Below are 27,955 nucleotides of genomic sequence, written 5' to 3' on the forward strand. Positions count from 1 at the left end.
GCCATTGAATGTTAAGGGGAGGTGGTTAGACTCTCGCTTGTTGGAGATAGTCATTGCCTGGCCTGCTGTGTGGGCATAGGTGTGGTGAACTGGGCACTGCTAACCTCCACATCTGATTCCACCCGAGTATTTTACATGTTTCTGGCAGCTGCCTGCACCAATATTTGGCACTCACGGAGGGAAGATGGAGGGGCAGAGCAGACACTCTGAATGAAGAAGTCCATGCCCGCATGCAGCAAGACCTGGATGACATTTAGGCTGGGAGAAGTGGCAAGTAACATTCACGCCACACCAATGCCAGGCAATGACTATCTCCAAAAAGCAAGAGTCTATCCACCACCCCTTGACATTCAACGGCATTACCATCGCCAAATCCCCCACCTTCAACATCCTGGGGGTCACCATTGACCAGAAGTTTAACTGGACCAGCCACATAAATACTGTGGCTACAAGAGCAGGTCAGAGGCTGGGTATTCTGTGGTGAGTGTCTCACCTCCTGACTCCCCAAAGCCTTTCCACCATCTACAAGGCACAAATAAGGAGTGTGATGGAATTCTCTCTGACATAAGAAAACTACTAGGCACTTGGTCTAAGCGTTAAACAAAACTTTAATCAACTGTTTTACAACATGGAGGTCTAGTTGTGTCCTTCACTAGTTCCTGTTAAGAATGTCCTGCGCAAGCTGGGCCCGTGCCCGAGTATTTATACTCTCCCTGGACAGCGCCACCCGTAGTCCGCTCAGTATTATTTCATAAGTCTTTCTTTCATGAATGACTGATTCATGTCACTCTCCACTTGCCTGGATGAGTGCAGCTCCAACAACACTCAAAAACCTCGACACCATCCAGGACAAAGCAGCCCACTTGATTGGCACTCCATCCCACCACCTTAAACATTCACTCCCTCCACCACCGGCGCACCGTGGCTGCAGTGTATACCATCTACATCTAATATAAAACTTGTAGCACAGTTATAGAAACAAAGAAACATAGAAACATAGAAACTAGGAGCAGGAGTAGGCCATTCGGCCCCTCGAGCCTGCTCCGCCACTCAACGAGATCATGGCTGATCATCCAAACCCTAGCACCCAGTCCCTACACCAACAGTTATATAAAATTTAATACAAAAGTTCTGATAAAAGGTCATCGACCTGAAGTATTAACTCTGGTGGGAGGTGGCACTACAATATGTTAATGAGGTCCTACGGTTAAGATTCGCTGGACCTCCATTTTCCCGGTTTTGCCAGGTTCTTCAGCCATTTTCGGCCTCACCCACACCCTCTCCACCTCCAGGTAAATATCGGGGACCTGACGTTTCTGGGTCCTGCCTGATTTTCCTCTCTCTCCACTGTACTTCTGGCTGATTTAAACCAGAAGTGCACTCAACCCCTAGCAAATCTGAGACCATGCAGACACAGGAAAATATATGTACAATCTATAGTATTTCGAAATTAATATTATCATTTATCTGAATCCAGCAGCTTCTATTTCTATAATAGCAAAATACTGCGGATGCTGGAAATCTGAAATAACAACAGAAATTGCTGGAAATACTCAGCAGGCCAGGCAGCATCCGTGGAGAGAGAAACAGAGTTAACGTTTCAGGTCTGGGACCCTTCATCAGAACTGGAAAAAGCTGGAGATGTAACAGATATTAAGCAGGTGCAGAGATGGCGGCGGGGGGTGGGGGGGGCTGGTTTAGGAGGGGAGGAAGGAATAGAAAGAACACCCTGTACTTTTGTAAGAGGCAGGAAAGATAAAATGTTGCAAATGGGTCATTTATGGTTGTACATAGAATACTTTAGACTGTGATCCTTACATTTAGAATTGATTATTTCAGAAACACCAACCGTGGTGATAAAACCAGAGTTGAGGAATCCTAAAAATAATACAATTGAAGCAAAACTTGGTAAGTACAAAGAAATATTCATACAATATGGTGTTTTCATTCTGTATCAAATATTCCTTACACTACTTCCACATCTATTGTAACACTGGAGATAAAGGATTGATAATTTTTCACTGAGTATTATTTTCATCCCATGAATGTTGAAGACTTGTTGATTGAAAGACAGCAAATAATTAATAACATTTTCTTGTGCAGTGATTTTTTTCTTTGACCACATGCAAAGGTCAATTAGCCTTCCATAAGGAACAATAATGTAGTTTAACTGTGAAGGTTCAGTCATTGCCAGGGGCGTTGTTTTTGGAGGTATCATGCAGCACACAGGATAGAAGAAAGCAACAACAGCTAATTGCACAGATAATGGCTAATTGCATTGAGAGAACGTTGCATGTAAATATTTTGATGCACTGCCCTTCTTCCTTCTTTCCTTACTTCGTTTTATACAATTTTTTCAGAATGTCACTGTAAGAATTTCTATGTTTGTGTACTTATTTTTCCTGCACTTCTTACCCACATTTTATTTTAATTTGTCCTTGAAGGAGCTTGGGAGGGATATTATCCAGGTCATTAATATGTTGAAAAGCGTAGATGGTGTAGATTACAGCAGGCTAGTTATCTTGGATTATAAGCACATAAGTAATTGAGAAGCCTAGAGCAAAATGAGGAATTAAAATTCTCTTTCTCCAAAGTAGTGGATATGTCATATATGTGGAACAGACCTGCAGACAAAGCAGTTAACGTTATGCAGATTAACAATTAAAAAAAAGTCCTAGGTGGCTTTCAAAATGAAAATGGAATTAAAGACTTCCCTGGTGGCTCAGTGTCCAAAAGGCCACCTAGTATCCAGGTGTTTTGATACTGAGCCATTCGGACCAGGAAGATCACGAGGGCAATTTTAAATATACACCTAAAATGGCTGTGAAGTCGGTGCAGCTTGGAGGTAACGTTAAGAGACCCAAACCATTTTCGGGCCTGGGCCTCATTTGAATGCAGCTGTTGACATCAAAAGGGCGTCTTGCTGCAGCTTGTTGGTTGTGGAAAGGCTGGAAATCGTCCGGTTTTTATGCAGTGCTGGCTGTCAGGTCGGGCCTGAGGGAGGGAGCCGATCCTGGAAGGGAGCAAGCATGGGCTGGTAGCGGGCTGATCCTCTGGCCCCACAAAAAAAAATCTGGGTCCCTTATGTGGACCGACCACCTTAAGGGCCGCTGGTTAGGCTGCTCACCACCTGGTACAAATGGGCTGAGCATGTACAGTGCACTCTTCACTTATTTGTACGTCAAAAATGCAATTGGGGTCCTACAATGATGTAGAATCCTGATTTTCATGTTTTAACAGCCTATGCTGAAACAGGCAGGATTGTTGTGTGTCCACTGTATTACGTGGGCCTTGGGTGTCCAAGGGGCAGCCGAGGTTGACCCCTACTGATTATCCTCTGCCTGTCATCTGTTTTTCAGGTGAGAAATGGCTGTGTAGCAAATTTCAGCCAAGGATCTGATAGGGGGGGGGGCAGCAATTGGTCTCAGTATTCTGCAGCTGAGATAAAAATTAGCCAGACTTCCCATTCTTGATTGCTATTTACTGAGTCCTGCGGGTAAGCGCATATGTATGGACATTAATGAAGACAGAGTGGCTTAGATATAATGGCCCAGAATTTGCAGTCGGGATGACGGCAAACTGGCAGCATTCGCCGTCATTCCACCTTTGAAACTGACCGCAACTTCAGGAATTGACGCATGCGCATGCGGAAATCCTGAAGTTGTGGTCTGTCATTGACCGATCCGAAACAGGCTGCGCTGTGCCCCCTCCCCACCCCATCCCACCCACAGAGCCAGCAATCTGTGGAATCAGCCAAATCAGGGAAACTGACAAAAACTTCGGCTCTTCCGCAATAATTATACTGTTAAATTCCCCACTAAAAGTTAGACCCAAAGGGATTAGGTGTAACTGGAGTTTTAACAGTGCTTAACAAATGTTCAGGGCCTGGAAAAGTAATTTTAATTTTGTGTAGTGTGAAATTTATTTAAAACATTTTAAAACTTTTTTTTTTAAAGTTTGTTCATCTTTATTTTGGGTTTGCCTTTTCCCCATGTGAGAGCCCCAATCTTTGTTTGGCGCCCTCTAACATTTTTAAAAAGTCAGAATTTTAAGAGCTTACTCACTTCCTTGTTCACTGTCTGTGAGCATTCTGCATTTTGATTGGCTGCTCTGACAGTTTGTTGTTGTCCTCACAGCAGCTCGCATAAGGGAATCCCCATTAACTTCCGTTGCTTTGAATTGAATGTTGGAAAACCCGAAGTTCTCGACACAGGGATCGCGAGATCTTTGCATGAAGTGTACTTCGGGGCCAGCAGTGACTGACCGCAAATTCCAGGCCAATGTCTGCCATAGATGAACAGCTTGTCAGCACTCATTGCTCATCTCACACATGAACAATGGCCACTAAAGGGTTGCTTGCCTCAGTGGAACCATAGCCCAGTTTGAAAAGAGAAGAGCAGTAGATGGGAGAAAACTGACAGAATAAAGGAATTGAAGGTTATAAGGATAACTATAGATAGAGATGAACTAATCCATAGTGTGTCTTGTGATGATACGACAATGGAAGTGTTATCTTTGTAAACCAACTTTTCAGTGTTGAATAATGTAGGTTGTAATTTTAGACTGGTATCATGCTGGTAAATTTGCTGATAAGTGAGACTATTTGCTGATATTACTTTAATTAAGAGTATGTTACCTATTAACTAATATTGCTCTGTTTAATTCAACTCCTATTATTTGTGACTCAATAATAATTATAATAAAATGTTAAACATTAAATCATTTAGAGGCCTCATCGGTAAGTCCTACAGGATCCTTCAATCTCCCCTGTGGAATTTCAGCCTCAACATTTGCAATGAAACAAGAAACTCATTGAGAGGGAACTCGGTAGATTTTCTTGCATTAGGAGTGACCTCTTTACTTAAACTTGAAAGTGAACTCTGGAGCTTTGTTTTAATGAAAGACGTTTTAAGGCTGCAATGTTATATTTTTATTTCACAGGCTCAGAGCTGAATGTGACCTGTGAAGCTCTTCTGGGATTTGGTGGAGTGAGATTTTCTCAGCTTATCTGGAAAGTGAATAACACCAATATTCCCAAAGACGGATTCAGAATTAAGCAAGGAAAAGAAACGTGTGTTTTACTTTTAATCCTTGGCTAACATGAAAGCTTGATGGTGAAGTGGGGGATCCATGAAAAAAGTTAAAATGTTTCTGTAAACCCACCATATTGTCATGAAAAAGACATTGCTGGAGTTACGCCATACTGAGTACTTGACTCCTGCTGTGTCCATCATAACATATTAATGAAAAGGTTACAAATAAAGGTTTCAGTGATAAAGGTTCTTTCTTTCCCTCTTACCACTACACAGGATGGAATTTGTCTGTGTATTTGTGCCCAGAGTCACGTGTAATTGGGATGTAAAGACATAGACATAGACATAGAAGATAGGAGCAGGAGTTGGCCATTCAGCCCCTCGAGCTTCCTCCGCCATTCAATGCGATCATGGCTGATCATCCAAATTCAGTACCCTGTCCCTGCCTTCTTCCCATATCCCTTGATCCCTTTAGCCTTAAGAAATATATCCAACTCCTTCTTGAATATATTTAATGAACTGGCCTCCACCGCCCTCTGTGGCAGAGAATTCCACAGGTTCAACACTCACTGGGTGAAGAAATTCCTCCTCATCTCAGTCCTAAATGGCTTACCCCTTATCCTTAGACTATGACCCCTGGTTCTGGACTCCCCGGCCATTGGAAACATCCTGCCTGCATCTAGTCTGTCCAGGCCTGACAGAATTTTATAGGTTTCGATGAGATCCGCTCTCAATCTTCGAAACTCCAGTGAGTATAAGCCCAATCGACACAATCTCTCCTCATATGTCATTCCTGACATCCTAGTTATCAGCCTGGTGAATCTTTGCGGCACTCCTTCCATGGCAAGAACGTCCTTCCTCAGATAAGGCGACCAAAACTGCACACAATACTCAAGGTGCGGTCTCACCAAGGCCCTGTACAATTGCAGCAAGACATCCTTGTTCCTGTACTCGAACCCTCTTGCTACAAAGACCAACATACCATTTGCCTTCTTAACCGCCTGCTGCACCTGCATGCTTACCTTCAGCGACTGGTGCACAAGAACACCCAGGTCTCTTTCCACTTCCCCTTCTCCCAATCTATTGCCATTCAAATAATAATCTGCCTTCCTGTTTTTGCCACCAAAGTGGATAACCTCATATTTATCCACATTATAGTGCATTTGCCATGTTTCTGCCCAATCACCCAACCTGTCCAAATCGTACTGGAATTTCACGACATCCTCCTCACAGCATACCTGGTGTAAAATATTGAGGAAACTTGGGTGCAAGTGTGCTTTGCACGTAATTACCCTTCTTGAAAAATTCCTCTCTGTTTTACATCTGTCTATCGATGCTCGCACCCAAACACATCTTGATTCATTATAATGGCTCTGCCCCTAGTCTGAAAAGCTATACATGTGAATTTCCTGAAATTATGCTGGTTCAAAATGGGTGCAAAATTAATCCCAGAATTTTAGGCACAAAGCCATTTTCCTGATGTTTTATTGCAATTTTTGAGCGATTTTTTTTTTTCTTCCCTTTCTTCGAATGCAATTTTATGGCGTCAGTATAGGCCACACTAAAATTGAAAAGCTTCTATGATTGCAAGTTCCTAAACATGCCGTAACCTATTTTGCATGAATGATAGTTAGATGCCTTGAAACTTTAATTTTCATACCTAAAGAAGGAATATAGGGTGTGCGTATGATGCTTTCATTGGGCCCCAATTGTTTACGCCCATCTTTACGTTCCAGCATATGTTAATGAAATTGGCAGGAAATTTGGGTATAAATAGACCAGCAAAATGGGTGCACGAAAGGGTGTAATTTTGGGTGTAACTTCCCGATTACGCCCCCACAGGAAATTGCACCCGCTGTTTTAATTTGCACAATTAAGAATGAGCAGCAATTCTGTTCTTCTCAGGAAGACCTGCATCATATTCTTTCCAAATGTAATAGTGAGACTGCATTGTTATTTGCATCTCTGGCACTGGTACAGCAACAATCTCAGTGTGGCACTGCCATCAACAGTGGAAAATGCCAACAGCATAACACTATCGCATTTTCAGCTAATGTAAATGTTGAACAAAGGAACATAAGAATTAGAAGCAGGAGTAGGCCATAGGGCCCCTCGAGCCTGCTCCACCATTCAATAAGCTCATGACTGAACTTCTACATCAATTCCACTTTCCAGCCCCATCCCCATATCCCTTGATTCCCTTAGTGCCCAAGGATCTATCGTTCTCAGTCTTAAGTATACTCAATAACGGAGCATCCACAGCCCACTGGGATAGAGAATTCCAAAGATTCACAACCCTCTGAGTGAAGAAATTTCTCCTCATTTCAGTTCTAAATGGCCGTCCCATTATGACCCCTAGTTCTAGACACTTCAGCTAGGGGAAACAGCCCTTCATCATCTACCTTGTCAAGCCCTCTAAGAATTTTATACATTTCAATGAGATCACCTCTCATTCTTCTAAACTCCAGAGAATACAGGCTCATTCTACTCAATCTCTCTTCATAGGACAGCCCTATCGTCCCAGGAATCAATCTAGTGAACCTTCGTTGCACCCCCACTATGGCAAGTATATCCTTCCTTAGGTAAGGAGACCAAAACTGTACACTATATTCCAGGTGTGGTCTCACCAAAGCCCTGTACAATTGCAGTAAGATTTCCTTACTCTTATACTGCAACCCCCTTGCAATAAAGGCTAACATACCATTTGCCTTCCTAATTGCTTGCTGCACCTGCATGCTAACTTTCTATGATTCGTGTAAAAGGACACACAAATCCCTCTGAATCTCAACATTTACTAGTCCCTCACCTTTTAAAAAATAGACTGCTTTTCCATTCATCCTACCAAAGTAGATAATTTCACACTTCCCCACATTACACTCCAACTGCCACCATCTTACACAGCAGCAATCTATGCAAATATTGGGGCATGGAGTTGGGGAAAGGGGCACAATGTACTATATATATTGAGAAAAAAATCTTACATTATAGGGTTAATTGTCATAATGTGCAGCATCATTCAACAGGATTGTGTTTTGGCAAATTGGACATGGAGTTCAGTGTGCTTGACTCCCAGTTCTGTGGTGCTTAAAATGAATCAATGAAAAATTGGAAATATTGCAAATCATATCCTATTCTCTGATTTCTGTTGAGAGAATAACAGGCTCTGCATCTAAGGTAAAGCCTCCCAGAATACCCAAAATAAGTGGCCTTTGTTTTATCATAGAGCCCAGCTTTCCTCTGCTTTGCACCCAGGAAATGAGTATACCTGGGGTTAAAACAAAGGAAAATTGGCTCCTATAATTCAGAGTCAGATGGCTTCACAGACAAAGAGAATGTCTTACTTCCTCCTCATTTGCATTTTCATAGAATCATAGAATGGTTACAACACAGAAGAGCAAGAGCATTCCAGCACTCCCCTGCCCTTTCCCCGTAGCCCTGCATTTTTTTTCCTTCAGGTACTTATCCAATTCCCTTTTGAAAGCAATGATTGAATCTGTCTCCACCACCCTTTCAGGCAGTGCATTTCAGATCCTAACCACTCGCTGCGTAAAAAAGTTTTCCCTCATGTCGCCTTTGGTTCTTCTGCCAATCACCTTAAATCTGTGTCCTCTGGTTATCGAACTTTTCACCAATGGGAACAGTTTCTCTCTACTCTGTTTAGACCCCTCGTGATTTTGAACACCTCTAGCAAATCTCCTCGCAACCTTCTCTGCTCTAAGGAGAACAACCCCATCTTCTTCAGTCTATCCACATAACTGAAGCTCTCCCTCCTGCACCATCTCTCCAGCCATGCATTCATCTGCTCTATCCTCCTATTTCTATACTCACTACCTCGTGGCACCAGGAGTAATCCGGAGATTACTACCTTTGAGGTCTGCATTTTAATCTCTTTTCTAGCTCCCTAGAATCTGCCTGCAGGACCTCATCCCTCTTTCTAACTATGTCATTGATACCGATATGGACCACAACCTCTGGCTGTTCACCCTCCCCCCTCAGAATGTTCTGCAGCCGTTCAATGACATCCTTGACCCTGGCACCAGGGAGGCAACATACCATCCTGGAATCACGTCTGCGGCTGCAGAAACACCTGTCTGTTCCCCTGACTATTGAATCCATTATCACTATTGCTTTCCCGATCTTCTTCCTCATCCCCCTGTACTGCTGAGCTACCCGTGGTGCCATGGACTTGGCTCTGGCTGTACTTTCCAGAGGAACCATCACCCTCACCAGTACCGGTTAGAGAGTGAGGTGCACTCAGAAGACTCCTGCACTACCTGCCTGGTGCTCCTTGTCTGTATGGTGGTCATTCCAGAGCGTAAAAATGTACAAGCAGAGAGGAAATGTATTATCTTGAAACATGCTATCCACGTAGCTCTCAGCCTCACAGATGCACCGCAGTGACACCAGCTGCTACTCAAGCTCCGAAACTCATGGGAAACGTCCTGGAGTTCCCACATGGCACAAGATGTGCATTCCACAGGACAGAGGTGCCCTGCCTTGCCTGTATTTAATAGACTATTAACTAACTTAACATAAACTCAAGTCTTAAAAAAAAAATCAACAGCTACTTGCCAATCAGCTCCTCCCCTTATGCTGATGTTAATTTAAGTTTTTTTACCTCGCTCCCTGATGCTCACGTTCCCTCTGGGCTCTCGGGCCTACCTTTATCTCCGGCTGCTCCTCTCGCTCTCCCGCAGGTCCGCTCTCGGACCTATTAACTTAGAATCCTTGGGTTCTGTGGCTTCACCCCTCCTTTTCAGTTAGATGTCTCAGCTGCCTTCCTCATCTCCACTGATTCCTGCTCTCACCAAATTCGATCCGCTCCGATTGCATTCACCCAGCTCTGTGCTCAAGCGCTCAAGCTTTCTAGCTTTCCTTAAACTTGAATCCTCATCAGCTCATATACCCACCCCAATTAGTCCTTGCTGCCATTTTGGGTCTTTTTGCCTCCTTACTCGATATATTTTTAGCCTCGGTGTCTCATACCACTGTTTTGAGTGAGCCTTGCTCCCTGTGAGAGTAGCCTAGACACAGAGGCCAAGGTACTGGCAGAACGCCTGCGTGTACCACTGACTCTAATATATTTTCTGGCATCAGCTAATTTGCATGAAAACGGGCAGACTCCTGCTGGAGATTCCCATTTGATTGTGCACACATGCTAGGGGAGACAGAAGTCATTGTGGTTCAGCAAGATTTAAATTCCTGCTGCTTCTCCTGGGACTGGGACCATCTGTGGAGGGTTCTGAAAGCTTGTGGATGACACCACTGGTAGGAGACAAGAATTGGGTGTAAGATGAATTTAAAGGGATGGGGACAATTAAAGGGAAGTGTTCCAAGGAGGCTGATCCCCCTTTCTTCCAAACATGTCACCTTGAAGTATTCCCGATGGCAAACCCTCTGCGGCCAATAAAAGGAACTTCGGACAACTAAAAAAAAAAAATAGCTGCATCTGGCATTAAGGCTCATGAAAGCTGGAGACTCATGTCAGCATGTACACAGGACTGAAAATGACATGCAACCATTCCACATCCTCTGCTCCATATTTTAATGAAGCCCCAACGTGCTTCGAGTGGGGGCTACAGATGTCTGCCCCATGCCTGGTTCAAATACCGAATGGGGTCTTAAGCAAGCAGGAGTTGGTGGAACTGATTTCTGATGTATTTTTTATTCCACTACTGGCTTGGGGCAGTACAGAGATGAAAATCACTTCCCATATCTCCCAATTTAGCATGAGCATCACTACCGGAGATCCGCTCATCTGGTATATAAGTCTTGCATCTCACACACACTCCTCACACTTCCGATGCCATGCTTTGAAGTGTCAAAAGCATAACAAAAGAAAGCCGGTTATTTCCTGCTGTTTTTTTTTCTGATCTTGATGTTCTGATTCTCTCCAAGTCCAAAAGGCAGGAATTTACATTCTACAGAAACTTCCCCAGCAATTAGTTTTTAATTAACCTCTGGATATGCCTGGGCAAAGTCTTAAAGGGACAGGTCAGTTTAAACACGGCCCTATCTTGGCACCTAAACAGCACAACTGATCCAGATCCCCGACTATCCACAAGCAGCTAACAGTTACAATATTTGTTATTGCATTTACTTGAACTGATATTTTTTAAATGCATAAAAAAGAAGCAAAATTCAAAATGGTTGAGTTTCTAATGAACAGCATTGGAAAGTTACAACTTGTCTGGTCAACAAGCTTATACTAATTGTGTGTTTTATACCTTTCACAGTATTAAAGAAGAAACTAGTCATACAACAGTTACTTTGAGAACCCTAATTATCTCCAAGGTCATTGAAGAAGACTTTCAAACCACATTTGAATGTTTTGCACACAATCTACAAGGAAATAGTTATGTTTTTTTAAAAGTTGCACCTCAATGTAAGGTTTTGCTTTTGAAGTTAGTTTATTATTGAAATAAGGATATTTTTATTTAGTGTAGCAAGTAGTCTATGCATATATAGTTAAGTTGTACATAAGGTAAAATTTAAGCCTGGAAGCACTGATAAGATCTGTTCATATTTATTGTATGCTCCTTGAGTAGGGGTTAATGCTTTCAGGGTGGTCCATACAATGGCTTGGCTATTAACTCACAAGGAATATTTGTTCATATTTTCTGTGGATGAGTACACGGTTTCTAATGCATCTATGGTTTTCTGGTCGGTTTTCTCAGCAGTTCCTTCTTAAGGTGTCCAATTCATGTCAATGATGGGTAATTGTTAATGTGATAGGAAGCTTGTCATTTCTCGCTCCTCAAACCAGGGGCTAGGTCGGCTGGCTATGTTGTCAGTCATTATCTTAGGGAATATGAATAGTATTGTGAGAGGTTTACCTAGAAGCAGGTGACTGAAGTGATTCAACCAACTCACTTATTTTTGTGATATCAGATGGTTTTATTCACCCTTCCACTATCTGGCCTGAAAGTTATTCCATCCACACTGCACTTATTATTTTGAGGCAGCTGCTTTATGGTGTCATGAATGAATAAATTCTCTGCACAATGCATGATTCTGGGCCTGAATTTGCGAGCGGATGCCTCTGAACTGCAATAAAACTACGAACCTACCTGATGGTCCTGGATCCACAGAGACTCACGCTTCTGGGCCTCTACACGTACGCCTGTGTAAAGGCCCACATGTCCCAGGGGCTCAGGCAGTTTGCAAGCGCCCCTGGGATCACGTGGGCCGCCCCAACCAATCAGAAAGGGGATTCCCATTATGCTTATGGGGATTCCATTTACGTACGGAATCCCCATAAGCTTAATAGGAATCACCCAAAAAATACATGTACACAACACTGAAATAAAAAAAATCATTACATGTTTAAAATTAATTAAAGTACAATTTAATTAAACATTTAAAACAAAAATTAAATTTTTTGAAAAATAAATTTAAACATTTTTATAAGGGGCCAAAAATAACCTAAACTTATTTTACAGGTTTTTGAATGTTAAAATGATTTAAACATTTTTATTTTAATATTTATTTAAACCCTTATGCTGGCAAAAGAAGGCCTTATGCCTGCTTTGAGCAGGCGTAAGAGTTTCATGGGCATTCGCTGGGCAGCAGTTGTGCAAATAGCCCAACTCTCGGTCAGCGAATGTCCATTTCCCAGGGATGCAGAGCATTTGCCAAGAAGATTCTTGACAGATTGCAAGTTCCAGGTTTTCACGCATGACGCAGCGCATGCCTAAACCCGAAACTTGCGGGGCACTTATGGCCACGTACGCGGCCATAGGCCCTAGAAAATACGGGCCGAGGTCTTCTTATTGCCAGTAATTGTGCAATTCTTATCTATTAAGCCAGGAGTGGCTAGTCTGCATCTTGTGAGCCTAATGCAGAACTTTTTTGCTGAATTGCTTTTCTTTGCTTAGCTGCACTTTCCAAAGACTCAATCCCACTCAGAGCCTGCCAAAGGAATAGACAAGGAATGACACTGGTGTTACGGTCTATCAGCCTTGGCTTAGTGCTAGCTGTCACCTGTGAGTCAGAAGTCATGGGTTGAAGCTCTATTCCAGAGACTTGAGCACATAAGGAGGGTGACACTTTGGCTGGAATTTTCTTTACCTGGGCGGGTCGGGTGTGGGCGGTCAGCGTGGCGAATCGCGACCCTAGTGCTGCTTCCATCCCGCTCCAGAAATCGACTTTGCGCTAATGGGGCCTATTAAGCCCACCCAGCGTGTTACCCGGCCCAATTAAATGACGCGGGTCTGATGATGTCATCCAGTTTTCAGCCGGTAGGAGCCATGGCCGCATTGCATTTGATGGTTCATTTAGGAGTATGCAGTCACTGCACTGGAGCTTTTGATTGTTCCAAATACCTGGAAACATGACTGCACAGAGGCAGAGGGCTGCACCCAGGTTCTCCGATGACTCCCTCCATCAGAGCACGCAGGGAGGTCCTCTTCTCTTCCGATGGGCGGAAGAGACCTCCCCAGCAGACCAAAGGAGCCTGGCTCCAAATTGCAGAGGAGGTCAACAGCAGGGATGTGGTTAGGAGGAACTGGGTGCAATGCCGCAAATGTTTCAATGATCTCATTAGATAAGGAAACATTAGAGCAAAGCCACACTCAATTTCATCCTGCTGTGCCTCTCATCACATCCCCATCACTCTGCCTTCCCAACCCTACTCCTGCACATCCTTACTCACCCCAACATACCTTGCACGTCCACCCATCCCTCTCTCTCTATCTACATTATCACATCTCCATCTCACTAGCCACCCCTCACACTCCCCCTCATCCTAATGCAATCATACCAACTAACAACACACAAGGAGGCCACTTGGCATTGTCGCCCCACTTCATCAAAGTCTCCCTCTAAAGATCTACACTCATTCCGTCACTCTCACTCAACATTCTCTTCTTTCCCTCCTTGCAGGAAAAGAAAGCCCACTAAAAGAGGGAGAGGGAGAGAACCGGAGGTGGGCCTCCATCATTGGCCACCCTAACATCAGCAGAGGAGGCTGCCTTGGAAGGGTCTGGAGTTGCCGAGCAGCTGGAGGTGGGAGACGGAGAGAGGGGGACATCTCAGCAACCTGGTAACAGAATTACCTATCAAACAGCGGCATGGCATAAATCAGTCACTCACATGGGGACTGATGTCATCAGCCACTGAATGGTCATCATGTGCATAATGGTATTTGTAATCTTTATTCATATGACGACATATCTAACTCATCTCTTTACTGTCCCACAGGTCCATCAAGAGCCACCCGCCCTCCCCCCCCACTGTCCAGGAGCAAGAGGAAGACGACTCCTCAGAGCAGCCTCCAGCCTCTGAGGGCGCAGCATCACCAGACATGAGCGCACCGAGCACCAGCGCAGATAGTGCACACCTCAGTGGGTCCCATGCGAGATAGAGTAATGTTGTCATCTGGGGTCTCAAAGTCACAAGTGAGCAAGAGCAGATGGTGGAGACAGGGACAGCAGTGGAGACTCCTCATCAGAGGGCGCAGGATGCTCCCAGCTTTGCTCAGCTGCATGCAGACGCTGAGCCTCGGGGGCCATCTAGAAAGAGGGCGATCCTGGAGGTGCAGGAAGAAGTGCAGAAGGCTTTGACAGGTTTTGTGATTGCGATGTCTGCAAATGTTCAGAGAATGGAGGAGTCCATCTCCAACATGAGCACCACCATGTCGCAGGCAATGGTGACTGTAGGCTCTTCCATGGAAAGGATGGCCAACTGCATGGAGCAGCTGATGTGCCACTCACATGAGCACGTGTTATCTATGGAGAGTAGATGGCAGAGGCTCATAGACATCATCTCTAGGAGGGATTTCAGCATAGGCTTTGGTCCTCATGGCCCCACTGCTGTGCAGTAAGGTGCTCTCCAGCTCCTTGCTAGCAGGGAAGTGTGGGTGACCCATGAGAGGGATGATGGTGAGAGGGGACATGGAAGTGTGAGCTCCTCTCAAAGTGCTTACACTTCTCCCCTGTTGCCACCCCCTCAGTCAGAGCCTCAGATGCCTCCTCGGACAGCGATGGCCGAGTCTACCGCTGCACAGTCGCAGGAGGACCAGACTTTGGCAGGGTCATCAGAGGCTCCAAAACCCAGAGGGCATCCGCCAAGAGTTCTAAGCAGTTACAGCAGGGAAGTGAGCAGGCTGCCTCTACCTCTGCTGAAGCAACAGGGGCAGCACCTCGTAGAAGCATATAAGAGAAAGATGACACACAAGTAGATTCACAAGGGTAGCAACTTGAGTGTTTTATTCAATGTTAATGTCAAGTTTCCATTAATGTGAACTCAACCATAAAGATCTTTATTTTCACCACTTTCCCTAACCCTAACCCTAACTTTCTAGTCTTGGAGAAATTTGTCTGCCTCTTTGGAAGTGGCTTAGTGAGTTGCAGTGAATGGTGAGACATAACAGTACCTCCACCAATGGTAATGAGTATGAAAGGAGTGGCTTGGTCATTGTAGGGATGCTTTATGGTGTTGGTGTGGGGTGGTGCCAACCTGGTGCAGCATTTGGCACCATATGGTTGTACAGCATAAAGTTAAGTAAATCTGGCCATGATGAGGCCATCCCTGGCCTTCTGGGCAGCAATGTGGTCGGGTGATGATGCCCTGTGTCCTGTGCAGCATCAGGTGGTTGTGGAGAAGGTTGGTGGTGTTGTTGTTGGTGCTGCTGGTGTGCCTGGTGCTGCTGGTGTTGGGGCTCATCGTGGTCATATTGTGAGGACCAAGGTGAGACAGTATAAATGGCACTCATGCTGATGGGATAGATGGCAGGTCAAGTAGAGTTGACAGAAGCAATCTGTCAGTGGTGAGAGAGGTGACACTGGATGGTGACTTTGCTGGAAACACTTGCAGCCTGCAGAATGATAAATCTGTGCTGACAATGTAGTCAGCAACAGCTTTTGCCTGAGGACAGTGATCAGCTGTGAGGTCGGAGCTTTTATACTATATTTGATGCTGTCAACTAATCAGCTGGATCAATGGCCACTCAACTCCCACCTCAGGTTGATAGATATGGTTCCCGATCTGCATGAATCCTGTGGGCAGCCAGGGAAATTTGAAAGGTATAGGGAAAAAGGCGCTTAAGTGTCTGACAAGCTGATAATGATTTCAATTAGGTCACCTGCCTCTGCCGGTCTGGTCGCTGCTGCACTGGCAAACGTGCCCGAGACAAAGGCATGTGGGGGTGAAATGACGGCGGGTTCCTGACCCGCGCCGACTTTTTTCAGATTTCCCACCCGACCTGCCTCCGATTGTGCCTGCACGGACCCCAGAAAATTCCAGCCTTCAGTTCAGTGCTGAGGTAGTGCTGCATTGTCAGAGGTGCTGCCTTTCAGATGATACACATGTAAAAGGTCCCATGGCACTACTTGAAGCAGAGCAGGGAAGTTCTTCCAGTGTCCTGACCAATATTTATGTGTCATCAATATTACTAAAACAGATTATCTGGTCATTTATCTTATTGCTGTTTGCGGGACCTTGATGTGCTCAAATTGGCGGCATTTCTCTATATCACAATAGGGGAATGCTACAGTGCAGCCCAACTAATATTTCCAAGACTACTGCAGCTAGCTGTGTTGTGCAAAAACTTTACCTTCCAGAAAGTCTTAAATTGGGTAGCAGGCTGGAGAATAAAAAGCAACATCAAGCAAAGGAAGAAAGTGAGGCATGTCATGAGATAGAAAAAAGAAAGAAGACATAAAGAAAGAATAAACAAACCAAACTTGCATTTATCCAGTGCATTGCACATTCTATGAAATCCCAAATGCTTCACAGCCAATGAATTACTTTTGAAGTGTAGTCACTAAATTGTGTCGGCAAACACATCAGTCGATTTTGTGCACAGTAACGTCCAACAAATAACACTGAGGTGAAAGACTATTCAATCTGTTTTGGTGATGTTGGTTGAGGGCTCAATATTGGCCAGGACACCAAGACAATGCTGTGCTCTTCTTCAGCTATACAAAGCCCTGGTCAGACCACACCTGGAGTACTGTGAGCAGTTCTGGGCACCACACCTTAGGAAGGATATATTGGCCTTGGAGGGAGTGCAGCGTAGATTTACCAGAATGATACCCGGACTCCAAGGGTTAAATTACAAGAAGAAATTGCACAAACTAGGGTTGTATTCCCTGGAATTTAGAAGGTTAAGGGGTGATTTGATTGACGTTTTCAAGATATTGAAAGGGGAACTGCTAGGGTAGATAGGAACTATTTCCTCTTGTCAGGGATTCTAGGACTAGGGGGCATAGTCTAAAAATTAGAGTCATATCTTTCAGGAATGAAGTTAGGAAACACTTCCACATGAAAAGGGTGGTAGAAGTTTGGAACTCTCTTCCGCAAACGGCAATTGATGCTAGGTCAATTGTTAATTTTAAATCTGAGATTGATAGCTTTTTGTTAACCAAAGATATTAAGGGATATGGGGCAAAGGTGTTAGGTCACAGATCAGCCATGGTCACAATGAATGGCGGAACAGGCTTGAGGGGCTAAATGGCCTACTCCTGTTCCTATGTTCCTAGACAAGTGCCATGGAATCCTTCACATCCACCGGAACAGGCAGGTGGGCCTTGATTTAACTGGTGAATACAAAGCAGTACGTAAGTGCTCATGTACTGCAGTGTGCTTAGCCAGGGTTCAAATTCAAAATCATTGATAGCTTTAGATTGACTTGTTCAGAAGAAGCTAAGTACTGGTGCATGGATCTATATTTGATGGTCAATTAAATCAACGTACCTCATTAAAAATATTTATTATCATTTTTATCCATGAATAGTTTCTTGATTAGACTTTCTCAAACCATTTTTAAAAATTATATCAAATCAAACTATACCATGCAATAAAATATAGCCTATTAATTTAATCTTTCTTGCAGTCACAATTCTTTCATTTTTTCTAGCACCAGATTGGACACTTCATGTGATTAAGATCTTTGTTCCATTGATGTTTGTGATTCTGGCCTGTATAATAATGTACATGATTTTCAAGGTGGACATTGTCCTTTGGTATCGTGAAATGTTTGAATCCCACAAACCCATTAATGGTAAGTACAATATTATTTCATACAATTTGATTTATACTCTTTAAATGTTATCCAGCAAATAACGTCGTTATAAATATTAGCTGTTAAGAAGAGTTGTGTGTACCAAACAGTGTATAACAGCACGCTCAGATTAGGGTCAAATACATTCTTCTTCTTCTACTTCTTTTCCTCTCTCTTCCATGCCTAGCAGCACATGAAGCACCCCATTTCTTCCACTCCTTTATATCCGGCAGATCGTTCTCTGGGTTATTTCTATAACTAAGTCCCTTTTTACGTGGACAGATCGTTAGCCTGGCTCACAACTCCTCACCAGGAGAACTGGCTAGTTGGTACAGGAGTCACCACTCCACTCCCATTGGACATGAGTACCCTGCTAGATGTCAGCCCAGTGTTCACAGGTCGGAGCTCTGGTCTCGTGCTTATCAGGGTGTCAAATACATTAAGAAGTGTTTAACATCAGTCTCCATTTAGAGTTAAATACATCAAGTTTTATGTAATATCAATTTATGTTTGAGATTTTCCATGTTAAGCAGTATCCAATCTCGGTCTGAGCTTAGGGCTATAAACATCAAACAGTTTGTAATATCAGTCTTAGTTTAGTTTATGCACATTAAGCAGAATCTTATACTGCTCTCAGTTTATGATTATTATAAAGCAGTATTGAATAGTTTAGTATTATTTATATCAACCAGTGTGTGACATCAGTCTGATTTTAGTGTTATAGACATTAAGCAGTAATTTTCCATTTGAGATTATGCATGTCAAACATTGTGTACTATCTCTCTGTTTTGATTACTTACATCAACCAATGGCTAATATCAGTCTGTGTTTAGGATAATACACATTAAGCAGTTTTGCAGTATAAATCTCAGTTTAGAGCTGTATAGATCAAGAGAGGTTTTTTGCATTGAGTAATTACTATTTCAAATTACATATTTTATTGAATTGGTAAAAGTGCTATCATTATTTGGTACAAGAAAATTACTTGTTATCTATTATTATCATTATTAATAATTGTCTTTGACCATACAGATGGTAAGATGTTTGATGCGTACGTCATCTATCCAAGATCTGAGAGTAAAGGTTCTTTGGATAACTGTAATACAAACCACTTTGTTCTTCGCATTCTACCACGAATTCTTGAAGAGAAGTGTGGCTACAAACTGTTCATTTATGGCAGAGATGAACTTCCTGGTCAGGGTAAGATGAAGGAACTGAGGGGGAAAAATTCGTGTTCGCCAGCAAAGTTGCTGGTGTCACCGGCAACTGCAGTTAATGGCCGCTGGAAATGGCCGCAGCGCTAACCGAGTGAAATTGGTCTGGGGGGGCATGGAGATAGGTGGCGCAGCGCTCACCTTCTGTGCAATGCCGTCCTGGTGGCATTGCTGGAGGGATCCAGGACAAATTTTCTGTCCAGGTCTGGCGTTGCAGCTTTCCACAGCCTCTGTGAGCGAAGCTGTGGAGCTCACAAGGAATTATGGGTAATACAGAGGTTTATGATTTAAAGGGGCCATGCACACTGAACCAATACAAAATAAAATGCAGTGAATCAATACATTGTTCATCCCTTTCTGCCTTTTAAGAAATATTCAATATTTAAAAGAAGTTCCAAATGTGAATATTCAGCTGTTAAAGCTGAATTACCTTCCTAAACTCAAAAAATGGGAAAACTGCCTCAGCACTAACACAAATGGCTCAGCAAGCCAGGGAAGGGGCACCGAGGGTCTCACACGCAGCACTCCAGCTTTGTGCAGGGGTCAACACTGCAAGAGTGGCCCTCTACCCACAGGGGCCAGGAGGCACTCCAGAAAGAACAATATGAGAGTACATCACTAAGGCCGTCACTGCCAGCAGTGTCGCCCCACCACCTGGCTCCAGTGCCCAAAGAAGCTTCATGACATCAGACCACTGGTCTAGGTCAGTGAATGCATCTTCAAAAGCCGTGACCTACCAACTGCACCACTAGCCTCACACACTGCTCAATGCACAACCCCGAATCACTCACCGACCAACAATCTGCACCAATGACGAGGCACATCTCCCATTCCTAACCTCACCTCACCCCTTTGGAGGAGACGGTGCAGGCCATTCTTGGCAGTGGCATGGTTGAGCCCTTGGCCAACCTGAAAGGATACAAGATGCGGGTATCCTCATACGTTATCCTCCTTCTGGCATGCACCTCTTGCTTTCCCGCCCTCCCGTCAGCACAACTCCACCCTTGTGCCTTCCTCATTTCACACACACCCAAGAAATGCAGCCTGCCCAGCCAGTGGGTCAACAAGAAGAGGTAGCCTGCCCAGCCAGTGGGACCGCAGACAGATGATTCCATCCCAGATATCCCGGCCACAAAGGGGCTGTCTGGGATGCATCCTTCCATCTGATTCCTCCTCTTTGGCTTTCTCCTCTTCTGCGTCTTCCTCTCTCCTCTGCGAGCGGATGCTGTAAATGTGAAATGACAGCATAAAATGCTGGAAATACTCAGTTGGTCAGGCGGCATGTCGACCTGAGACGTGAACTCTGTTTTTCTCTCCATGGATGTTGCGTGACCTGCTGAGTATTCGCAGCATGTTCTGTCTTCTCAAAGGCCTTCAGTTACCATCCGAGCTCTTGCAAGCATCCCGTAGCACTCCCTGCACACTTAAAAAACTTTTCACATCTATTGCAGCAAGCCACCACTTCAATAAAATCAAAAAAACCATGTTCACACCCTTAAATTCAAACTTACCTGAATGATGTATGTGTCCCTTTAAGAGCTGCAGACTTCGCCACTGTCAGCCTGTTTGCATGCCAGGTTTAGCGCTAGGGTCAATGTTCGCGTTGGTGACGTTAAGTCGGCGTTGCGCGCCAATTGACGTCACCACGCCGGCATAATTTTTTGCAAGGCGCTGCCAGTTACTGGCAGCACAAAGGGAAAAGGAATATGTTGGCCACCGTGGGAACCTCCATCAGCTGGTGAAAGAGCAGTGGCTGCCATTTTATCACCATTTCATGGTGCTACGGATTGGTGGTGAGTACATGAATTTCTCGTCCTAGTGTTGAGAACTATTTGTACTGCGCATTGAATGCAACTGAGTGTTGGTGGCAAAGAGGTCAAGCTGGAATTTTTTTTGTAGTGACTAGTACTTTAAAAAAAATCTAATTTTCCATTATTTGGGAGAGTTTTAAGTGTATTTTAATTAGACCAAAATAAAAAAGAAAATTGGAAACTTTTATCTAAATTTTTATTATACCATAGTTGGCAAAATGTTGGAGTCCATTATTAAGGAAACAGTAACAGAGCATTTGGATAAACATAATTTAATAGGACAGAGTCAGCATGGTTTTATGAAGGGGAAGTCATGTTTGACAAATTTGCTCGAATTCTTTGAGGACGTAACATATAGGGTGGATAAAGGGGAACCAGTAGATGTAGTGTATTTGGACTTCCAAAAGGCATTTGACAAGGTTCCACACAAAAGATTACTGATCAAGATAAAAAATCACGGGATTGGGGGTAATATACTGGCATGGGTGGAAGATTGGCTATCTAACAGAAAACAAAGAGTTGGGATAAATGGTTCGTTCTCGGGCTGGCAATCAGTAACCAGTGGTGTTCCGCAGGGGTCAGTGCTGGGACCCCAACTCTTTACAATCTATATTAACGATTTGGAGGAAGGGACCGAGTGCAACATATCCAAGTTTGCCGACGATACAAAGATGGGAGGGAAAGCAGTGAGTGAGGAGGACGTAAAAAACCTGCAAAAGGACATAGACAGGCTAAGTGAGTGGGCAGAGATTTGGCAGATGCAATATAATGTTGGAAAGTGTGAGATTATGCACTTTGGCAGAAAAAATCAAAGAGCAAGTTATTATCTAAATGGAGAGAAACTGCAAAGTGCTACAGTACAAAGGGATCTGGGGGTCCTGGTGCATGAAACACAAAAAGTTAGTATGCAGGTGCAGCAGGTGATCAGGAAGGCCAATGGAATCTTGGCTTTTATTGCAAGGGGGATGGAGTATAAAAACAGGGAAGTCTTGCTGCAGTTATACAGGGTATTGGTGAGACCACACCTGGAATACTGCGTGCAGTTTTGGTTTCCATATTTAAGAAAAGATATACTTGCTCTCGAGGCAGTTCAGAGAAGGTTCACTCGGTTGATTCCGGAGATGAGGGGGTTGACGTATGAGGAAAGGTTGAGTAGGTTGGGACTCTATTCATTGGAGTTCAGAAGAATGAGAGGCGATCTTATCGAAACATATAAGATTGTGAGGGGGCTTGATGGGGTGGATGCAGTGAGGATGTTTCCACTGATGAGTGAGACTAGAACTAGGGGGCATAATCTTAGAATAAGGGGCTGCCCTTTCAAAACTGAGACGAGGAGAAACTTCTTCACTCAGAGGGTAGTAAATCTATGGAATTTGCTACCCCAGAGAGCTGTGGAAGCTGCAACATTAAATAAATTTAAAATGGAGATAGACAGTTTCCTAGCAGATAAGGGAATTAGGGGTTACGGGGAGAGGGCAGGGAAGTGGACATGAGTCTAGATTTGGATCAGCCATGATCCTATTGAATGGCGGAGCAGGCCCGAGGGGCCGTATGGCCTACTCCTGCTCCTACTTCTTATGTTCTTATAGACATTGATCTAGAGCTACAAACAGCATTACTCTGCCCGATTAAGATGATGGCAAACTGATTTAAATTGCATGAGATAAAGAAGCCCAACAAATTGAATCTTCCTTCCTAAAACATAAGGGGCTGGATTTTACCAACCCCGAGGAGGCGGGTATGGAGGCGGGACTGCCAGGAAAGTGGCAGAATTTGGGGGCGGGTGGCAAACCCGCCCCCGACCCACCTCCGTGCCCTCTTGCCAGGAGGCGGGTAGCTGTCCCGTCCCGGGTTCCATCTCCTTGGAGGCGGGAAGGGATTAAAACCTATTAACTGCCTGTTAACAAGTAGTTAACAGGCAGAAAATAGGATTATCCCCATTTTTCGTCCTGAAGTGCGGGCTTCCTGACCTGGGGGAACTCGCCAGGGTGTAGGAGGCGAGTAGGGGGTCAGAGTGGTCTGAAAGTGCGATGTAGAGGTGAATGATGGGTGCAAGTGTGGAGTGGTAAGTATGTGAGGTGAGTGTAAAGTGTTAGAAAATGTTAACTTACCTTTGTTTCTACCTTCAGCCTTCAGCCGCTGTGGAGCCAGAGTCCCCGACATCTCCATTGTAGAGATCACAGACTGACTGTTGCATCCTCTGATACAACAGCCAGCTGATTTCTGCAAAGTAGAAAGGTTTGATGAGTCCTGAACCCAAGAACTCATCAAACTACACAGAATGTCAGTGTTTGACAGCTTCACAGAACTGTCAGCGGAGAACTGACCCAACACCAAGCAGCGGGGGAGACAATTGAGCTCATTAAATGGCTTGTTAAGAGCCAATTTAATACTATTTTGAGGCTTCTTTCCCATTTTATGTGCTCCCCCATGGGTTACCTGCTGCTCAGGGAATACACCAGCTCACCCTGTCATGAGTTGAGTCTGCTCTGATGTATCTGATAAGCTGACAGCTGCAGAAGTGGTATAAAGGATACCATGTTGCAGATGGTCAGTTTCAGAGCGCAGAAACTGTTGGTTACTGCAGTTGTAAGACATATAGAGATTTCTTTAGCTTGCCAGTGTTTCGAGGCAACTGCATATCCAGTGCCACCTCATTGGAACAACCTCTCTCACCACTGACAGATCGCTTCTGTCATCTCACCTGCAGCTGCCATCTATTGCAGCAACATCGGTGCCCTTGAAAAAAATCAGACCTTGGTCCTCTGATTCCTTTCATGATCAGCCACAACACCAACATCACGAGGCACACCATCATCACCAACAACATCACCAACCTTCTCCGCCATCGCCTGATGCTGCACACGACAAAGGGCATCAGCCCCTGACAACATTGCTGCCCGGGACGCCAGCGATGGCATCACCATGGCCAGATTTATTTCACTTGATGCTGTTAATCCTGGCTGCCACATGATGTACCAGGTCGACAACATCCCACACCAGCACCGTGAAGCATCCCTTTAATGTCCAAGCCATTCCATTCAGTCATCACTATAGTCGGGGGGGTGGGGGGGAGAGTTATGTCTGAACATTCACTGAAATTCAGGAAGACACTTCTCAAGGTGCGCTCAGATCTGTCCAATAAAGGGCAGTGCTGGAAAAATAGATTTCACTGTGTGACAACACATTACCAGAAACTTCACATGAACATTGGCTAAACCGCTCAAGTGTCTACCCTTGTGTGTTGTTAGTTGGTATGCTTACAGTAGGATGAGAGTGAGTGTGAGGGGTGGCTAGAGATGGTGATAAAGTAGATAGAGAAGGTTGGGTGGAGGTGCAAGCTAAGTTGGTGTGAGTAAGGATGTGCAGGAGAAGGGTATGGAAGGCAGAGTGATGGGGATGTATTGAGTGGATCAGCATGGTGAGTTTGAGTGTGGCTTTGCAGTAACGTTTCGTGATCCATTGAGATCATTGAAAGGTTGGCGCCACTGTAGCCAGGAACCCTTGACGACATCCCTGCTTTTGCCCTCCTGTGCAATGTGCTGCGCTGGTGTCTTGGGGAGGTCTCTTCTGCCCTTGGAAGGGAAGAGAACCTCCCTGCCTGCTGTGACTCCCTCCATAAGTATATGGAGGGAGTCATTTGAGAGCCTGGATGCAAGCATTCACCTTTGTGCAGAGCTTGTCAGTGTTTGCAGCACCTCAATGCTGTCAAACACTGACAGAACAATTGTCAAACTCAATGTGGCCATGGTCCCTTTAAGGAAACCGGCTGATGACGCATCATCAAATGACATCATCAGACCCGCTTCCTGTTAATTGGCTGGGAAGCCCGCAGGGCGGACTTAACAAGGCGAATCAAGGGAAAATCCCTTTGACAGAGCGGCTGCAGCCAGGATCGTGACTGGAACCTGGAAACCAGCTCTCCCGCCACCATCCCAACACCGATGATAAAATCGCGGCCTAAGGATCAGCCCTGTAGATCTTCTCTGCACCATCTCCAGCTCTTGAATGTCTCCCTTGTTCTAAACAGCCAGAACTGCACACAGTACTCAAGGTGTGGTATGAACAGAGCACTGTACAGTTTGATCACAACTTCCTCTGATCTGGATTCAAATGTTTTGGCTATAGTTCAACATTTAATTGCCTGTATTGATGTCTGCTTTGCATTGGCAGGGCATGTTGAGCATTGAGTCTAATAAGGCTCCTAGATATCTTTAAACATTATTCTTAACTATTTCAGCACTATTCGTGAAGTATGTATATTTCCTATTTTACACTTGTCTGTATTAATTTTCAACAGCCATTTTTTGGCCCACTCCCATATTTTGTCCAGCTTATTGAGCTGCCTCCTTAAATTCCACTGCACCTTCTAGTTTGATATCATCTGCAAATTTAGTCAATTTGCTTTGAGTTTCAGAATCCAAGTCATTTGATGTATATTAGAAACCATATTGGTCCCAACACTGAGCCCTGAGTATGGTCGAACCAAGGTTCTATACAAAGTTAACATAACTTCTCTGCTTTTCAGTTCTATCCCTCTAGAAATGAACCACAGTGCTTGGTTTGCTTTTTTATGGCTTTATTAACCTGCGCTGCTACTTCTGGTGATTTGTGTATTTGTACTCCTTGTAATGTATGCACTTCACTTAGTACTTTCCCCACTTATTGCATCTCTCTTCAGGTCAAGTACCCTCTGTGCCTCAAAGGGGTGATGAGTCAGTATTCCAATGGATAGCCTTTGTGCCTCAACAGTTGCTCATGGAGAAAGAACTGAAATCCCTAACCCAGAAAAAAATACATGTGGCATCTACATGATGTAACTGTACACTGCAGGTTGGGAAAATGAATGATATCCCCTGCTGTTGTTTAGACTGACACAATGGAATAAAAATTAAAGGCAGTGGTGATTTTGACATCCACAGACAGAGCCACTGTTATTGTGGAAATATCATGACAATTAGTTCAAGATCTGGCTGTAGGAGATTGCACAGTTCTGTCACAGCCTCTCTGCTAAATTGTAATCTCAGCATGCTGATCTCCTCAGACATTTCCAGGTAGGAATGCCTTGACCTGCTTACATGCTGATAACATATGGGTGGTTCCTTTTTGAACACCTAAGATGTAAATGCTCTTGCCTTGTCTGCCTCCTCTGCTCAACTTCTCCCTCCTCAAGAACCTGCAGATACAGAGATATGTCCAGTAGGATATCCACAGCTGCTATGTAAGCTCGATACAATTGGCAAACACCCACAGAGGGCACAGCTTTAGAAAGTAAGTATTGCTTCATCAGTGAAAGCAAAAAATCCAGCAAAGAAACAGACAAATTGTGGGGCAAAGTAGAGTTACATAGAGTTACAAAGCGTCTACAGCACAGAACAGCCCATTTGGCTCAACTTGTCTATGCCGGCATTTATGCTCCATATGAGCCTCCTCCCATCCCTCTTCATCTAACCCTATTAGCATTTTTTAAAATTCTTTCTCCCTCATGTGCTTATCTAGCTTCCCCTTAAATGCATGTATGCTATCTGCATCAACTACACCTTGTGGTAGCGCATTCCACATTCTTGCCACTCTTTGGGTAAAGAAGTTTCTCCTGAATTCCCTATTGGATTTATTAGTGACTATCTTATGTTTATGATCTCTAGTTTTGGACACCCCCACAAGTAGAAACATTTTCTCTACATCTACCCTATCAAACCAACGACAACAACTTGTATTTATATAGCGCCTTTAACACAGTAAAACGTCCCAAGGCACTTCACGAGTATTATAAGACAAAAAATTTGATGCCAAGTTTGAAACTGTTTCATTATCTTAAAGACCTCATTCACGTCACCTCTCAGCCTTCTCTTTTCTCTAGAAAAGACCCTCAGCCTGTTCAGCCTTTCCTGATAAGTATATCCTCTCAGTTCTGGTATCATCCTTGGGAATCTTTTTTGCACCTTTCACAATGCCTCTATATCCTTTGTATAATATGGAGACCAGAACTGTGCACAGTATTCCCAAGTATGGTCGAACCAAGGTTCTATACAAGGTTAACATAACTTCTCTGCTTTTCAGTTCTATCCCTCTAGAAATGAACCACAGTGCTTGGTTTGCTTTTTTATGGCTTTATTAACCTGCGCTGCTACTTCTGGTGATTTGTGTATTTGTACTCCTTGTAGTGTATGTACCTTTAAGGGGAGAACTACTTTTTACAGCTCCTGTATACTGTAGTACCGGCAGTGACCACACCTGTATATAAACCCTGATTGGGATCTGTACAGTTAGTTCTAGAGTAACCGTCATTCAGTAAACACCTGTTGATCGTTCCCTGCAGTCTCTTGTCTGGTTATTGAAGGACACAACAACAAGATACACGGATCTAACATTGGTGACGAGCAGATTCAAACCTACCTGCAACTCTGCATCACCTCCCAGGGATTCGCTCCTGGAGAACAGTGGATGAAGGCCGAGTCCAGAAGCACGGGCGTCGACCACGGGAAACCCCCCAGTCATCCAGCGGAGATTTGAGCATCGCAGGGGAGGCTGTCGAGAGCCAGGCTTGGCTTTCCAGTCACGGTGGTCCAGCGATACGGGCTGGCAACAGGTACTGTGCAGACCCTTCCCGGACAGCGGCGGCTGGAGCCGACCGACGGCACAGAAAAAGGCCGAGCAGCGTCGACGGGGGAGAGAGGCGAGAGAGAGCAGAGTGCAGCCGGTGTTCAAGGTCCGAGCAGCGTCAATGAGGGAGAGAAGCGCGCAGGAAAATGCGCAGAGTGCAGCTGGTGTTCAAGGGCCGAGCAGCGTCAGCGGGGAAGAAAGGAAAGCATGGGAGACGCCATTTTAAGCCGCAGTGGGGAAGAAAGGAAAGCGCGGGAGATGCCATTTTAAGCCAGTCTAACCACACCCAAA

At 44.4% G+C, this 27,955-nt stretch overlaps 1 protein-coding gene across 1 annotated transcript in view; it reads left to right on the top strand.

Annotated features, from left to right (window-relative positions):
- The window catches only part of LOC147111753 (interleukin-1 receptor type 1-like), a 127,640-nt gene that overhangs the window by 93,181 nt on the left and 6,504 nt on the right, over positions 1-27,955 (top strand). The window contains 5 exon segments of the mRNA XM_085998294.1: positions 1,840-1,908; positions 4,942-5,071; positions 11,270-11,418; positions 17,893-18,036; positions 19,069-19,236. Of these exon segments, the coding sequence (XP_085854420.1) occupies positions 1,840-1,908; positions 4,942-5,071; positions 11,270-11,418; positions 17,893-18,036; positions 19,069-19,236 (660 nt within the window).

This window comes from Somniosus microcephalus, chromosome 10 (genome assembly GCF_052327205.1).
Source record: "Somniosus microcephalus isolate GS21.2 chromosome 10, FLI_Smic_1.0, whole genome shotgun sequence".
NCBI lineage: Eukaryota > Metazoa > Chordata > Chondrichthyes > Squaliformes > Somniosidae > Somniosus > Somniosus microcephalus.